The sequence below is a fragment of the Oncorhynchus clarkii genome, unplaced genomic scaffold, assembly GCF_045791955.1.
Source record: "Oncorhynchus clarkii lewisi isolate Uvic-CL-2024 unplaced genomic scaffold, UVic_Ocla_1.0 unplaced_contig_5423_pilon_pilon, whole genome shotgun sequence".
Classification (NCBI taxonomy): Eukaryota; Metazoa; Chordata; class Actinopteri; order Salmoniformes; family Salmonidae; genus Oncorhynchus; species Oncorhynchus clarkii.
The window spans coordinates 233,532-250,982 of record NW_027257934.1 but is presented as its reverse complement, the minus strand read 5'-3'; the positions used below and the strand labels follow the sequence as shown (position 1 = coordinate 250,982).

Below are 17,451 nucleotides of genomic sequence, written 5' to 3'. Positions count from 1 at the left end.
CAAATTAACCAGTTGTCTACCTTTTAATAAGCAGCTGGTAGCTAGTTAACTCCCATGCCAATGTCAAGTCTTTCTAAACTAATATCTGACATTAAGTTATTTCAGAATGAAAGTTACCTGCTCTGTCACATTATGTTAGCTAGCTATCCCCAGTTAGATAATGTGTTTTCAGTTTATTGTATCTACATGCTTGTTGCGTTCTCCCTGGTGTACCCGTTCATCAGGAGCTGCTCCTCCTAAGTAGCATCATCTAATCTGTTCAAGACAACGGCAGCATGTGCAGATGTGGTCGTTCGGTTTTTAACGTGCAAAAGTGAAATAGAATCGTGCAAAGATCGTTTTATATGTATATATATATATATATATATATATATATATATATATATATATATATATATCTCAAAGAAACTACAGGAGGTTTGAAAACTTGGCCTCATATTTCTGTCATGCTGCTTTGTTGACAATTCAAACCATAATGCACCTCGAGTATTCAGCCAATCAGCAGCCGCCACTGCTTCTTTGTATCAACAACTGTTGTGGGTATTCAGAGGTCATTGGGATTTATTCTTTATTTTATGTAACCTTTCTTTAAGAGTTCAGTGGGTCTTCTTGATGCCAGATAGGAACATGGGCAAAGAGCGTGTGAGACAAAGGGTGCTTCCTAAATAGCACCCTATTCCCTATATAGTGCACTACTTGTGTGTGCTATATATATATAGAGTGGCATTTGGAACACAAGCCCTAGAGAGTTAGCTCGTTAGCAGTAGCCGTCACATGAAAACATGTTGCATTGTGGAATCCATCGAAGACCAGCCTCAGCGTCTGACATGCTCAGTCAGTTCGTCCTCTTGATACGTGACAGGAAGTCAGCGAGTCCTCTTGATGCGTGACAGGAAGTCAGCGAGAAAATCAACCAACCGACCAGTCAGGCAGGCAGTCCTCTTGATGCGTGACAGGAAGTCAGCGAGTCAATCAACCAATCAGTGAATCCTCTTGATGCGCGACAGGAACATGGGCCCCCAGGTCTGACCCTGCTGTGGAACCACAAGGAGGCCTAACGAGGGGGTGTGGCCTAACGGGGTGAAGGTGAAGTGTTCCTGGAGCGGAAGGGCTAGCTCCTCCTCCAGGTCTTGAAGCTCCACCCCTGGACAGGTGTTTAGGACCGCCTCCACCACTTCCTGGTTCTCAGAGCGGGACAACGTGCAGGTGGAGTAGACGGCCACGCCCCCCGGACGCAACGCAGCCAGCGCAGACCTGGGGAACAGACAGGATGTGATGAGACAGATCAGTAGCAGCTGGAAGAGAGGGCTGTGGATTGATTTCAGGTTAAAGGTCAACATAGGCCTGGCCCAGGACTGTTTTTACACCCCCGGCCTCAGAGGTAGAAACACAAAACTCTGGTGTAAAACCCCACAGTGGAAAAGGGACAGGTATGTCTGTATGTAGGCCAGGTATGTCTGGATGTAGACCAGGTATGTCTGGATGTAGACCAGGTATGTCTGGATGTAGGCCAGGTATGTCTGGATGTAGACCAGGTATGTCTGTATGTAGGCCAGGTATGTCTGGATGTGGGCCAGGTATGTCTGGATGTAGACCAGGTATGTCTGGATGTAGGCCAGGTATGTCTGGATGTAGACCAGGTATGTCTGGATGTAGACCAGGTATGTCTGGATGTAGACCAGGTATGTCTGGATGTAGGCCAGGTATGTCTGTATGTAGACCAGGTATGTCTGTATGTAGACCAGGTATGTCTGTATGTAGGCCAGGTATGTCTGTATGTAGACCAGGTATGTCTGTATGTAGGCCAGGTATGTCTGTATGTAGGCCAGGTATGTCTGGAGGTAGGCCAGGTATGTCTGTATGTAGGCCAGGTATGTCTGTATGTAGGCCAGGTATGTCTGTATGTAGGCCAGGTATGTCTGTATGTAGGCCAGGTATGTCTGTATGTAGGCCAGGTATGTCTGGATGTAGACCAGGTATGTCTGGATGTAGACCAGGTATGTCTGTATGTAGGTCAGGTATGTCTATTTGTGGGCCAGGTATGTCTGTATGTAGGCCAGGTATGTCTGTTAGTAGGCCAGGTATGTCTGTATGTAGGCCAGGTATGTCTGTTTGTAGGCCAGGTATGTCTGTATGTAGGCCAGGTATGTCTGTTTGTAGGCCAGGTATGTCTGTATGTAGGCCAGGTATGTCTGTTTGTAGGCCAGGTATGTCTGTATGTAGGCCAGGTATGTCTGTTTGTAGGCCAGGTATGTCTGTATGTAGGCCAGGTATGTCTGTTAGTAGGCCAGGTATGTCTATGTAGGCCAGGTATGTCTATTTTTGGGCCCGGTATGTCTGTATATTGCCAAGCTGATTTCATAATTAAAGCATGAATTCATACCTGAGCAGTTGTGTCTGTAGTGTGGGCAGCCTGGCCCTCTCCCTCAGCCTCACAGCTCCATGCTGCTCCCCTCCTGGTCCGGAGAACAGCCAGCTACGATCATTAGAACATGGAGCATCCAGCAGAACCTGGGAGGGAGGGGGGGAGGGAGGAGGGAGGGAGGGGGAAGAGGGAGGAGGGAGGGGGAAGAGGAAGAGGGAAGAGAGAGGAGGGAGAGGGAAGAGAGAGGGAGGAGAGGGAAGAGGGAGGGAGGAGAGGGAAGAGGGAGGAGGGAGAGGGAAGAGGGAAGAGGGAAGAGGGAAGAGGGAGGAGGGAGGAGGGAGAGGGAGGAGGGAGAGGGAAGAGGGAGGGGGAAGAGGGAGGAGGGAGGGGAGAAGAGGGAGGAGGGAGGGGAGAAGAGGGAGGAGGGGGGAGGGAGGGGAGAAGAGGGAGGAGGGAGGGAGAAGAGGGAGGGGAGGGAGAAGAGGGAGGAGGGAGGGAGAAGAGGGAGGAGGGAGGGAGGAGGGACGGAGAAGAGGAGGGAGGGAGGAGAGAGGGAGGAGGGTGGGAGAAGAGGGAGGAGGGAGGGGGAGGAGGGAGGAGGGAGGGAGGGGGAAGAGGGAGGAGGGAGGGGGAAGAGGAAGAGGGAAGAGAGAGGAGGGAGAGGGAAGAGAGAGGGAGGAGAGGGAAGAGGGAGGGAGGAGAGGGAAGAGGGAGGAGGGAGAGGGAAGAGGGAGGAGGGAGAGGGAGGAGGGAGGAGGGAGAGGGAAGAGGGAGGAGGGAGAGGGAAGAGGGAGGAGGGAGAGGGAGGAGGGAGGAGGGAGGAGGGAGAGGGAAGAGGGAGGGGGAAGAGGGAGGAGGGAGGGGAGAAGAGGGAGGAGGGAGGGGAGAAGAGGGAGGAGGGGGGAGGGAGGGGAGAAGAGGGAGGAGGGAGGGAGAAGAGGGAGGGGAGGGAGAAGAGGGAGGAGGGAGGGAGAAGAGGGAGGAGGGAGGGAGGAGGGACGGAGAAGAGGAGGGAGGGAGGAGAGAGGGAGGAGGGAGGGGGAAGAGGGAGGAGGGAGGGGGAGGAGGGAGGAGGGAGGGGGAGGAGGGAGGGAGAAGAGGAGGGAGGAGGGACGAGGGGAAGAGGGAGGAGGGGAAGAGGGAGGAGGGGAAGAGGGAGGAGGGGAAGAGGGACGAGGGGAAGAGGGACGAGGGGAAGAGGGAGGAGGGGAAGAGGGAGGAGGGGAAGAGGGAGGAGGGAGGGGAGAAGAGGGAGGAGGGAGGGAGAAGAGGGAGGAGGGAGGGAGGAGGGAGAAGAGGAGGGAGGGAGGAGGGAGAAGAGGGAGGAGGGAGAAGAGGGAAGAGGGAGGGGAGGAGGGAGGGAGAAGAAGGGGAGGGGAGAAAAGAAAGGAGGGGGGAGAAGAGGGAGGAGGGAGGGAGAAGAGGGAGGAGGGAGGGAGAAGAGGGAGGAGGGAGGAGGGAGGAGAGAGAAGAGGAAGGGAGAAGAGGGAGGAGGGAGGAGAGAGAAGAGGGAGGGAGGGAGGGAGGGAGGAGAGAGAAGAGGGAGGGGGAGAGAAGAGGGAGGAAGGGGGAGAGAAGAGGGAGGAAGGGAGGGAGGGGGAGGAGCGGGGAGAGAAGCGGGAGGAGGAGGGAGAGAAGAGGGAGGAGGGGGGAGAGAAGAGGGAGGAGGGGGGAGAGAAGAGGGAGGAGGGGGGAGAGAAGAGGGAGGAAGGGAGGGAGGGGGAGAGAGAAGATGGAGGAAGGGAGGGAGGGGAAGGGGGAGGAGCGGGAGGGGAAGGGGGGGAGCGGGGAGAAAAGAGGGAGGAGGGGGGAGAGAAGAGGGAGGAGGGGGGAGAGAAAAGGGAGGAGGGGGGAGAGAAGAGGGAGGAGGGGGGAAAGAAGAGGGAGGAGGGGGGAAAGAAGAGGGAGGAGGGGGGAGGAGGGAGGAGGGGGGAGAGAAGAGGGAGGAGGGGGAGAGAAGAGGGAGGAGGGGGAGAGAAGAGGGAGGAGCGGGGAGAGAAGAGGGAGGAGGGGGAGAGAAGAGGGAGGAGGGGGAGAGAAGAGGGAGGAGGGGGAGAGAGGGGGGAGGAGGGGGGAGGAGAAGAGGGAGGAGGGGGAGAGAAGAGGGAGGAGGGGGGAGAGAAGAGGGAGGAGCGGGGAGAGAAGAGGGAGGAGGGGGAGAGAAGAGGGAGGAGGGGGGAAAGAAGAGGGAGGAGGGGGAAAGAAGAGAAAGGGGGGGAGAGAGAGGGAGGAGGGGGGAGAGAGAAGAGGGAGGAGGGGGGAGAAAAGAGGGAGGAGCGGGGAGAGAAGAGGGAGGAGCGGGGAGAGAAGAGGGAGGAGGGGGGAAAGAAGAGGGAGGAGGGGGGAAGAAGAGAAAGGGGGGGAGAGAAGAGGGAGGAGGGGGGAGAGAAGAGGGAGGAGGGGGGAGAAAAGAGGGAGGAGCGGGGAGAGAAGAGGGAGGAGCGGGGAGAGAAGAGGGAAGAGGGGGGAGAGAAGAGGGAGGAGGGGGGAAAGAAGAGGGAGGGGGGAAAGAAGAGAAAGGGGGGGAGAGAAGAGGGAGGAGGGGGGAGAGAAGAGGGAGGAGGGGGGAGAAAAGAGGGAGGAGCGGGGAGAGAAGAGGGAGGAGGGGAGAGAGAAGAAGGAGGAGGGGGGAGAGAAGAGGGAGGAGGGGGGAGAGAAGAGGGATGAGGGGGGAGAGAAGAGGGAGGAGGGGGGAGAGAAGAGGGAGGAGGGGGAGAGAAGAGGGAGGAGGGGGGAGAGAAGAGGGAGGAGCGGGGAGAGAAGAGGGAGGAGGGGGGAGAGAAGAGGGAGGAGCGGGGAGAGAGAAAGACAATTAGAGAATTAATAGGTGGGGGGTCAACAAAACCACTAAATCTAGAGATAGTAAATGAAACCAGCAGCAGGGAGGCATAAGGCGTGGAGGGACAGGGACAGAGACAGACAGAGAGATACATGGTGAGAAGCACTATTCAAATGACTAGTATTCTAATTCAATGAAGAACACTAATGACACAACACAGGAAAGATCCCCAGCCTCATGGTCTCTAGCCCCTAAATCCATCAACCCCTTTCTGTTTCAAGAGCAGAAAGAGGAGAGAGGAGAGAACAGAGGAGAGAGAACAGAGAGGAGAGGAGAGAGAGGAGAGGAGAGGAGAGAGAACAGAGAGGAGATAACAGAGAGGAGAGAGAGGAGAGAACAGAGAGGAGAGAACAGAGAGGAGAGAACAGAGAGGAGAGAACAGAGGGGAGAGAGAGGAGAAGAGAGAACAGAGGGGAGAGAACAGAGAGGAGAGAACAGAGAGGAGAGAACAGAGAGGAGAGGAGAGAGAGGAGAGAACAGAGGAGAGAGAACAGAGAGGAGAGGAGAGAGAGGAGAGAACAGAGGAGAGAGAACAGAGGTGAGGAGAGAGAGGAGAGAGGAGAGAGAGGAGAGAACAGAGGAGATAACAGAGAGGAGAGGAGAGAACAGAGAGGAGAGAACAGAAGAGAGAGGAGAGAACAGAGGAGAAAGAACAGAGGAGAGAACAGAGAGGAGAGAACAGAGAAGAGAGGAGAGAAGAGAAGAGAGAGAACAGAGGAGTGAAAGAGAGAATAGAACAGAGCAACAGAGAGAAGAGAGAGAGAACAGAGGAGAGAGAACACAGAGGAAAGAGAAAAGAGAGGAGAGAAAAGAGAACAGAGCAGAGAGAGGATGACTGTAATGTAAAGTCTCTATGTGATGCTAGCTGCTGAGGGGGGATGAGATAGGATGGGTTTTCCTCCGGTGGGTAGAGGCGTGGGCTCCTCTCCTCCACAGGGCCTCTCCAGTCAGTGAGACGGCGCTAATGAGTGCCACAGAGGAGAACAAGAGCTAATCCTATAGCCCTCTGTGGGAGAGGAGATAAGAGACAGAGTCAGGGCGGAGCGAGAGAAAGAGAGGCAGGGGGGAGAGAGGAAGAGAGGCAGGGGGGAGTGAAGAGAGGGGAGGGAGACAGAGCACACAAATAATTATACCTACCTCGGCATAAACATCAACACTGCAGTTAACCCACTGTTCCTAGACCAGTTAATCCACTGTTCCTAGATCAGTTAACCCACTGTTCCTAGACCAGTTAACCCACTGTTCCTAGACCAGTTAACCCACTGTTCCTAGACCAGTTAACCCACTGTTCCTAGACCAGTTAACCCACTGTTCCTAGACCAGTTAACCCACTGTTCCTAGACCAGTTAACCCACTGTTCCTAGACCAGTTAATCCACTGTTCCTAGATCAGTTAACACACTGTTCCTAGACCAGTTAACCCACTGTTCCTAGACCAGTTAATCCACTGTTCCTAGACCAGTTAACCCACTAGACCAGTTAACCCACTGTTCCTAGACCAGTTAACCCACTGTTCCTAGACCAGTTAACCCACTGTTCCTAGACCAGTTAACCCACTGTTCCTAGACCAGTTAACCCACTGTTCCTAGACCAGTTAATCCACTGTTCCTAGACCAGTTAACCCACTGTTCCTAGACCAGTTAACCCACTAGACCAGTTAACCCACTGTTCCTAGACCAGTTAACCCACTGTTCCTAGACCAGTTAACCCACTGTTCCTAGGCCAGTTAACCCACTGTTCCTAGACCAGTTAACCCACTGTTCCTAGACCAGTTAACCCACTGTTCCTAGACCAGTTAACCCACTGTTCCTAGACCAGTTAACCCACTGTTCCTAGACTAGTTAACCCACTGTTCCTAGACCAGTTAACCCACTGTTCCTAGACCAGTTAACCCACTGTTCCTAGACCAGTTAACCCACTGTTCCTAGACCAGTTAACCCACTGTTCCTAGACCAGTTAACCCACTGTTCCTAGACCAGTTAACCCACTGTTCCTAGACCAGTTAACCCACTGTTCCTCTGAACAAGGCAGTTAACCCACTGTTCCTAGACCAGTTAACCCACTGTTCCTAGACCAGTTAACCCACTGTTCCTAGACCAGTTAACCCACTGTTCCTAGACCAGTTAACCCACTAGACCAGTTAACCCACTAGACCAGTTAACCCACTGTTCCTAGACCAGTTAACCCACTGTTCCTAGACCAGTTAACCCACTGTTCCTCTGAACAAGGCAGTTAACCCACTGTTCCTAGACCAGTTAACCCACGGTTCCTAGACCAGTTAACCCACTGTTCCTAGACCAGTTAACCCACTAGACCAGTTAACCCACTAGACCAGTTAACCCACTGTTCCTAGACCAGTTAACCCACTGTTCCTCTGAACAAAGCAGTTAACCCACTGTTCCTAGACCAGTTAACCCACGGTTCCTAGACCAGTTAACCCACTGTTCCTAGACCAGTTAATCCACTGTTCCTAGACCAGTTAACCCACTGTTCCTAGACCAGTTAACCCACTGTTCCTAGACCAGTTAACCCACTGTTCCTAGACCAGTTAACCCACTGTTCCTAGACCAGTTAACCCACTAGACCAGTTAATCCACTAGACCAGTTAATCCACTGTTCCTAGACCAGTTAACCCACTAGACCAGTTAACCCACTGTTCCTAGGCCAGTTAACCCCACTGTTCCTAGGCCGTCATTGTAAATAAGAACTTGTTTTAACTGACTTGTCTAGTTAAATTAAAAAAGGCTGTGAAACATCTTCTATGCCATCGAAAAGGAACTTGAAAACTCAACCTCCCAATTAGGATCTGGCAAAACTGATTTTCCCTCTGTGGTTGTGAAATCTGGAGTCCACTCACTAACCAAAATGGGACCAAACCCCCAATCTATTGAGACTCTGCAGAAATATGGAGTCCACTCACTAACCAAAATGGGACCAAACCCCCAATCTATTGAGACTCTGCAGAAATCTGGAGTCCACTCACTAACCAAAATGGGACAAAACCCCCAATCTATTGAGACTGCAGAAATCTGGAGTCCACTCACTAACCAAAATGGGACCAAACCCCCAATCTATTGAGACTGCAGAAATCTGGAGTCCACTCACTAACCAAAATGGGACCAAACCCCCAATCTATTGAGACTCTGCAGAAATCTGGAGTCCACTCACTAACCAAAATGGGACAAAACCCCCAATCTATTGAGACTCTGCAGAAATCTGGAGTCCACTCACTAACCAAAATGGGACAAAACCCCCAATCTATTGAGACTCTGCAGAAATCTGGAGTCCACTCACTAACCAAAATGGGACAAAACCCCCAATCTATTGAGACTCTGCAGAAATCTGGAGTCCACTAGCTAACCAAAATGGGACAAAACCCCCAATCTATTGAGACTCTGCAGAAATCTGGAGTCCACTAGCTAACCAAAATGGGACCAAACCTCCAATCTATTGAGACTCTGCAGAAATCTGGAGTCAACTCACTAACCAAAATGGGACAAAACCCCCAATCTATTGAGACTCTGCAGAAATCTGGAGTCCACTCACTAACCAAAATGGGACAAAACCCCCAATCTATTGAGACTCTGCAGAAATCTGCAACAACAACAACAACAATACTTTGTGTACAAGTCAAAACCCAAAACATACAGAGCAGAACGAGGACTATAACCCGTACACAGAGACACACATGGCATCCAGGAGATCATGTGACAGGAAGTAGATTAAAGACCTCCCTGTCAACCCGTACACAGAGACACACATGGAATCCAGGAGATCATGTGACAGGAAGTAGATTAAAGACCTTCCTGTCAACCCGTACACAGAGACAAACATGGCATCCAGGAGATCATGTGACAGGAAGTAGATAAAAGACCTCCCTGTCAACCCGTACACAGAGACAAACATGGTATCCAGGAGATCATGTGACAGGAAGTAGATAAAAGCCCTCTCTGTCAACCCGTACACAGAGACACACATGGTATCCAGGAGATCATGTGACAGGAAGTAGATAAAAGCCCCCCCTGTCAACCCGTACACAGGAGATCATGTGACAGGAAGTAGATAAAAGCCCTCCCTGTCAACCCGTACACAGAGACACACATGGAATCCAGGAGATCATGTGACAGGAAGTAGATAAAAGCCCTCCCTGTCAACCCGTACACAGAGACACACATGGAATCCAGGAGATCATGTGACAGGAAGTAGATAAAAGCCCTCCCTGTCAACCCGTACACAGAGACACACATGGAATCCAGGAGATCATGTGACAGGAAGTAGATAAAAGACCTTCCTGTCAACCCGTACACAGAGACACACATGGAATCCAGGAGATCATGTGACAGGAAGTAGATAAAAGACCTCCCTGTCAACCCGTACACAGGAGATCATGTGACAGGAAGTAGATAAAAGACCTCCCTGTCAACCCGTACACAGAGACACACATGGTATCCAGGAGATCATGTGACAGGAAGTAGATAAAAGACCTCCCTGTCAACCCGTACACAGAGACACACATGGCATCCAGGAGATCATGTGACTCTGAGGAAGTAGATAAAAGACCCCCCCCCCCCCCCCCCCCCCCCCCAAACACGGACGACGCTGGGCCGATTGTGCGCCGCCCTATGGGACTCCAGATCACGGCCTGGTTGTGATACAGCCCAGGATTGAACCAGGGTCTGTAGTGACGCCTCTAGCACGGAGATGCAGTGCCTTCGACCACTATGGAGTTTTTAACTTGTCTAAAAAAAAGATATATATATATATCTATATTATTTTGCAAACAAAGATAAATGGGACCGTTATGTGTGAGTCCATTACTGTATTCATACGGGCATATTGTCCTTCAACAGGAAACGTTCAGAATAGCTGCAGTGTGTCTTTCCACTGATCTGGGCTGTTATGTGATTTACAGGCATTTCGCTACACCTGCAACAACATCTGCTAAACCCACGCGCCCATGTGACCAGATAAACAGGATCTGATTTGATGACCGTTCAGAGGAGCAAGAGCGCCCCCTGCTGGAACTGCAGGTTGGAGACGCTCACTTCAGAGAAATGTTATCATGGCTCTTCCTCCGTCCACGACTCCTTGCAGCCTGTCTCCTAGCCTCCTTCTTAAAACCCATTGGAGGAAACCCGTCTGAAGGGAGGGAGTGTCTCCTACCAATACGGATGGGAAGGAAGCAAGTAAGGAGATAGGATGCACTGAGATGGAGCGTCTCCTACCAATACGGATGGGAAGGAGGTAAGGAGATAGGATGCACTGAGAGGGAGCGTCTCCTACCAAACGGATGGGAAGGAAGCAGGTAAGGAGATAGGATGCACGACACACTGAGATGGAGCGTCTCCTACCAATACGGATGGGAAGGAGGTAAGGAGATAGGATGCACAACACACTGAGATGGAGCGTCTCCTATAGATACGGATGGGAAGGAAGCAGGTAAGGAGATAGGATGCACGACACACTGAGATGGAGCGTCTCCTACCAATACGGATGGGAAGGAAGCAGGTAAGGAGATAGGATGCACGACACACTGAGATGGAGCGTCTCCTATAGATACGGATGGGAAGGAAGCAGGTAAGGAGATAGGATGCACAACACACTGAGATGGAGCGTCTCCTATAGATACGGATGGGAAGGAAGGAGGTAAGGAGATAGGATGCACGACACACTGAGATGGAGCGTCTCCTATAGATACGGATGGGAAGGAAGCAGGTAAGGAGATAGGATGCACGACACACTGAGATGGAGCGTCTCCTATAGATATGGATGGGAAGGAAGCAGGTAAGGAGATAGGATGCACGACACACTGAGATGGAGCGTCTCCTATAGATACGGATGGGAAGGAAGCAGGTAAGGAGATAGGATGCACGACACACTGAGATGGAGCGTCTCCTATAGATACGGATGGGAAGGAAGCAGGTAAGGAGATAGGATGCACGACACACTGAGATGGAGCGTCTCCTATAGATACGGATGGGAAGGAAGCAGGTAAGGAGATAGGATGCACGACACACTGAGATGGAGCCCTTGTGTCTTCTTCCCTCACCTTGTCATACATTCCGGCTTCACTCTGCCCAAAGTTCCGTCCATCCTGATTGGACACGGTGACAGTGCTGCTCAGCGATTGGGGGATGAAGGATTCCAGGGTTTTGGTCAGCCAATCACGTCGGTGTGGGTCCATTTCATTACAACACAACAGAGCTGGAACACAACGACAGATAAGACTGACTCAAGTTATCAATATAACGGTGTTAACCGTTCCCATTAATGAGTTTAACAGGACCTGGGTTAGCAGTCCTACCCTTAAGGGGTTAGCCCCTACACCCTAACCCTCTACACCCTTAGCCCCTACACCCTAATTAGCCCCTACACCCTAATTAGCCCCCTTACTCCCTAACCCCCTACACCCTTAGCCCCTACACCCTAACCACTTAGCCCCTACACCCTTAGCCCCTACACCCTTAGCCCCTACACCCTTAGCCCCTACACCCTGACCCCCTACACCCTGACCCCCTACACCCTGACCCCCTACACCCTAACAGTGTAATGCTCCTGACCTGGGTCAGCAGTCTGTAGTTTTGCCAAGGCCTTTCATCCAGGAGCAGAGCAGAGATCCAGGACCCTGTCCCCCTCCTCTACACCCTAACAGTGTAATGCTCATGTCCTGACCTGGGTCAGCAGTCTGTAGTATAGCCAAGGCCTTCCCTCCAGGAGCAGAGCAGAGATCCAGGACCCTGTCCCCCTCCTCTACCCCCAGGGCTAAGACAGGCAGCAGGGAGGCAGCGTTCATCAGGTAGTAGGGTTTCAACTGGCCCTGGCGGTGAAGAGGAGAGGGGTAACGCACTGGGGAGGGGTGGATGAAACACTGAAGGGAGGGAGGAGGAGGACCGGGGTGAGGGATGGAGCTGGGCTGGGTGGGAGAGGTAGGGTGAGGGATGGAGCTAGGCTGGGTGGGAGAGGCAGGGTGAGGCTGGGGGAGAGAGGAGTTAAGAGGCAGGTCCGTGTGGGGCAGTAGGCTGACAAAGCCTTGCCCTTGGAGGCGTTGTTTGACCTCTGACACCGCAGCAAAACGGTTGAGCATCACTCCATACTGCCAGCACCCAGGGTTCAACAACACAGCCCTGTAGGAGACAGGAGGAGAGGAGAAGAGGTTGAGCATCACTCCATACTGCCAGCACCCAGGGTTCAACAACACAGCCCTGTAGGAGACCGGAGGAGAGGAGAAGAGGTTGAGCATCACTCCATACTGCCAGCACCCAGGGTTCAACAACACAGCCCTGTAGGAGACAGGAGGAGAGGAGAAGAGGTTGAGCATCACTCCATACTGCCAGCACCCAGGGTTCAACAACACAGCCCTGTAGGAGACAGGAGGAGAGGAGAAGAGGTTGAGCATCACTCCATACTGCCAGCACCCAGGGTTCAACAACACCTTTCCCTTTGTCAGGGAGGTGACCAAGAACCCGATGGTCACTCTAACAGAGCTCCAGAGTTCCTCTTTGGAGATGGGAGAACTTTCTAGAAGGACAACCATCTCTGCAGCACTCCACCAATCAGGCCTTTATGGTAGAGTGGCCAGATGGAAGCCACTTGTCATTAAAAGGCACATGACAGCTCGCTTGGAGTTTTCTAAAGACTCTCAAACAAGATTCCCTGGTTTGATGAAATCAAGATTGGTTTCTTTGGCCTGAATGCCAAGCGTGCCAAGTCTGGAGGAAACCTGGCGCCATCCCTACGGTGAAGCATGGTGGTGGCAGCATCATGCTGTGTGGATGTTTTTCAGCGGCAGGGACTGGGAGACTAGTCAGGATCGAGGCAAAGATGAACGGAACACCGAGAGATCCTTGATGAAAACCTACTCCAAAGCGCTCAGGACCTCAGACTGGGGCGAAGGTTCACCTTCCAATAGGACAACGACCCTAAGCACACAACCAAGACAATGCAGGAGTGTCTTCAGGACAAGTCACTGAATGTCCTTCAGTGTCCCAGCAGGAACACGGACTTGAACCCGATCAAACATCTCTGGAGAGACCTGAAAATATCTGTACAACGACGCTCCCCATCCAGCCTCACAGAGCTTGAGAGAATCTGCAGAGAGGAATGGGAGAAACTCCCCAAATACAGGTGTGCCAAGCCTGTAGCGTCATACTCAAGAAGACTCAAGGCTGTAATCGCTGCCTATGGTGCTTCAACAAAGTACTGAGTTAAGGGTCTGAATACTTATGGAAAAATGTGATTTCAGGTTGTTGTTATTTTTTTAAAATATACATTTGCAAAACTGTCTAAACCTGTTTTGTCATCATGGGGTATTGTGATGTCATTATGGGGTATTGTGATGTCATTATGGGGTATTGTGATGTCATTATGGGGTATTGTGTGTAGATTGATGAGCCATTTTAGAACAAGGCTGTAACATAACAAAATGCGTAAAAAAATCTATGTGGTCTGAATACTTCCAGAATGCACTGCACAACTTTAAATCAGGACCTATGGGGAATACGGTGCCGTTTGGGAAACAAGACTACAGAGTTCCCATCCGATTTAAGTTCAGAGTAATACAACGACTTATAATATAGTTATTGGCACGTAATGCTGCATAGACTGTATAAAAGGATACGAGGACGAGGTGAACGCGTACATACCTTGCAGACGGCCATAGGGGGCCAAGTTCCTGACCGTACTGTTGGTCAAAACGGTCCAATATGACTTTACACACCCGTTTCTGTTTCTCGGGTCGGGAAAGAACCTGTGAGTTTGAGGAACACGTCTAGATTCAAACAGGACGACGGCTGATGAGTGTGTGCGTGTGTGTAACTAAAAGTTTAACACATCTAATCATTTATTTGATCAAATAACCCACAAACGTATTGTCTGCTGGTCCTATACGTGTATTCGTATGAACCAACCTTACCCGTTCGGTCGGAACAGTTCGCTCCTCTCTCGACAGGTCCTGTCCACGGTCGGGACCGATAACGGAGTTGCACGACAGTAATCTCAGACATGTCGACGACTGAGAATGTCTCCATTGTAGAATAAATAACTCTCCCGAGACTAAACGTCTAAACATTTCATAAATAAATCAGAATTAAATCAATTTAAGCAAACGGTTGACGCCGAAATGTCCATTTCATTCGTGTTTTTCTTTAGACGTGTCCGTGTCTTATAATTTACCCCCTTCTCCTAGGCTATTTTAAACTCAGTTCCCCTCCCTAACATAAAGCCGGGTGAATGTGGAGGCCAATAGAGTTTGGAATAGAGACAAGGGTACAAATCCATATACGCATTTATTAGCATTTTATAACAAAAATGTACACAAGGTAGAAAATGTGACTATGAAATCCCAAGAATGTAGCTGTGTGACTAAAGTAACATGTTATGGAAATGTACAAGATGCATTCACATGGTAAGGTGATACAGGACAAGACTGACCCCCTGACCCAGTTCACATGGTAAGGTGATACAGGACAAGACTGACCCCCTGACCCCGTTCACATGGTAAGGTGATACAGGACAAGACTGACCCCCTGACCCCGTTCACATGGTAAGGTGATACAGGACAAGACTGACCCCCTGACCCTGTTCACATGGTAAGGTGTGGCCTACAGTCAAACAATAAACGGGGTCAGTCTCTATGGAGTGTAGAAACGGGGTCAGTCTCGGTGGAGTAGAAACGGGGTCAGTCTCTATGCAGTGTAGAAACGGGGTCAGTCTCTATGCAAAGTAGAAACGGGGTCAGTCTCGGTGGAGTAGAAACGGGGTCAGTCTCTATGCAGAGTAGAAACGGGGTCAGTCTCTATGCAGAGTAGAAACGGGGTCAGTCTCAGTGGAGTAGAAACGGGGTCAGTCTCTATGCAGAGTAGAAACGGGGTCAGTCTCTATGCAGTGTAGAAACGGGGTCAGTCTCTATGCAGAGTAGAAACGGGGTCAGTCTCTATGCAGAGTAGAAACGGGGTCAGTCTCAGTGGAGTAGAAACGGGGTCAGTCTCTATGCAGAGTAGAAACGGGGTCAGTCTCTATGCAGTGTAGAAACGGGGTCAGTCTCTATGCAGAGTAGAAACGGGGTCAGTCTCTATGCAGTGTAGAAACGGGGTCAGTCTCGGTGGAGTAGAAACGGGGTCAGTCTATGCAGAGTAGAAACGGGGTCAGTCTCTATGCAGAGTAGAAATGGGGTCAGTCTCTATGCAGAATAGAAATGGGGTCTGTCTCTGGACCAGAGCTTAGAGGTAATAGATATTTACATGTATAAAGCCAGGTGAATGAACTATGATGTACCAGTTCATGTACAACAGCAATACAGTATGTAGTGACTATAACAGACTGTAGAGTACAGTATGTAGTGACTATAACAGACTGTAGAGTACAGTATGTAGTGACTATAACAGACTGTAGAGTTCAGTATGTAGTGACTATAACAGACTGTAGAGTTCAGTATGTAGTGACTATAACAGACTGTAGAGTACAGTATGTAGTGACTATAACAGACTGTAGAGTTCAGTATGTAGTGACTATAACAGACTGTAGAGTACAGTATGTAGTGACTATAACAGACTGTAGAGTTCAGTATGTAGTGACTATAACAGACTGTAGAGTACAGTATGTAGTGACTATAACAGACTGTAGAGTTCAGTATGTAGTGACTATAACAGACTGTAGAGTACAGTATGTAGTGACTATAACAGACTGTAGAGTTCAGTATGTAGTGACTATAACAGACTGTAGAGTTCAGTATGTAGTGACTATAACAGACTGTAGAGTACAGTAGTGACTATAACAGACTGTAGAGTTCAGTATGTAGTGACTATAACAGACTGTAGAGTTCAGTATGTAGTGACTATAACAGACTGTAGAGTACAGTATGTAGTGACTATAACAGACTGTAGAGTACAGTATGTAGTGACTATAACAGACTGTAGAGTACAGTATGTAGTGACTATAACAGACTGTAGAGTACAGTATGTAGTGACTATAACAGACTGTAGAGTACAGTATGTAGTGACTATAACAGACTGTAGAGTACAGTATGTAGTGACTATAACAGACTGTAGAGTTCAGTATGTAGTGACTATAACAGACTGTAGAGTACAGTATGTAGTGACTATAACAGACTGTAGAGTTCAGTATGTAGTGACTATAACAGACTGTAGAGTACAGTATGTAGTGACTATAACAGACTGTAGAGTTCAGTATGTAGTGACTATAACAGACTGTAGAGTACAGTATGTAGTGACTATAACAGACTGTAGAGTTCAGTATGTAGTGACTATAACAGACTGTAGAGTTCAGTATGTAGTGACTATAACAGACTGTAGAGTACAGTATGTAGTGACTATAACAGACTGTAGAGTTCAGTATGTAGTGACTATAACAGACTGTAGAGTTCAGTATGTAGTGACTATAACAGACTGTAGAGTACAGTATGTAGTGACTATAACAGACTGTAGAGTACAGTATGTAGTGACTATAACAGACTGTAGAGTTCAGTATGTAGTGACTATAACAGACTGTAGAGTACAGTATGTAGTGACTATAACAGACTGTAGAGTACAGTATGTAGTGACTATAACAGACTGTAGACTTTGTCATGTAGTGCACTACTTTGTCATGTAGTGCACTACTTTATCATGTAGTGCACTACTTTATCATGTAGTGCACTACTTTATCATGTAGTGCACTACTTTATCATGTAGTGCACTACTTTATCATGTAGTGCACTACTTTATCATGTAGTGCACTACTTTATCATGTAGTGCACTACTTTATCATGTAGTGCACTAAGGATGCATTGAAAGATGTCTTTATCACAGACAGTACACCCTATAATACTGATATTATTAGCAGGGGAAAAAATAAAACAGGGACTAAACAATAAGGTGGACAGGTTTCAGCCTCCAGGGAGGATGTTTTAGTCAGATTAAAACAGGAAGTAGGAATAAGGTGGACAGGTTTCAGCCTCCAGGGAGGATGTTTTAGTCAGATTAAAACAGGAAGTAGGAATAAGGTGGACAGGTTGAGGATGTTTTAGTCAGATTAAAAACAGGAAGTAGGAATAAGGTGGACAGGTTTCAGCCTCCAGGGAGGATGTTTTAGTCAGATTAAAACAGGAAGTAGGAATAAGGTGGACAGGTTTCAGCCTCCAGGGAGGATGTTTTAGTCAGATTAAAACAGGAACTAGGAATAAGGTGGACAGGTTGAGGATGTTTTAGTCAGATTAAAACAGGAACTAGGAATAAGGTGGACAGGTTTCAGTC

General features: G+C 49.6%; 1 protein-coding gene across 1 annotated transcript; it reads right to left on the bottom strand.

The window, feature by feature from the left end:
- Window positions 1-560: 560 nt before the first annotated feature.
- LOC139393714 (tRNA (cytosine(34)-C(5))-methyltransferase, mitochondrial-like) lies at window positions 561-14,405 on the bottom strand. The gene is made up of 6 exons (XM_071142065.1): window positions 14,115-14,405; window positions 13,846-13,949; window positions 11,876-12,327; window positions 11,253-11,407; window positions 2,384-2,511; window positions 561-1,254 (listed from the first exon to the last, which is right to left on the bottom strand). Exons 1-6 carry the CDS (start codon window positions 14,268-14,270, stop codon window positions 981-983), a joined length of 1,269 nt encoding a protein of 422 aa, XP_070998166.1. The 5' UTR covers window positions 14,271-14,405; the 3' UTR covers window positions 561-980.
- Between the last annotated feature and the right edge of the window lie 3,046 nt (window positions 14,406-17,451).

Excerpts from the sequence above, each read along its gene's own strand:
- LOC139393714 (XM_071142065.1), bottom strand. The coding sequence starts at position 14,270 with ATGTTTAGACGTTTAGTCTCGGGAGAGTTATTTATTCTACAATGGAGA. Across the intron at positions 11,408-11,875 it reads ACTACAGACTGCTGACCCAG|CTCTGTTGTGTTGTAATGAA; the intron begins GTCAGGACATGA and ends GTTGTGTTCCAG. Across the intron at positions 2,512-11,252 it reads AAGCCGGAATGTATGACAAG|GTTCTGCTGGATGCTCCATG; the intron begins GTGAGGGAAGAA and ends CCTCCCTCCCAG.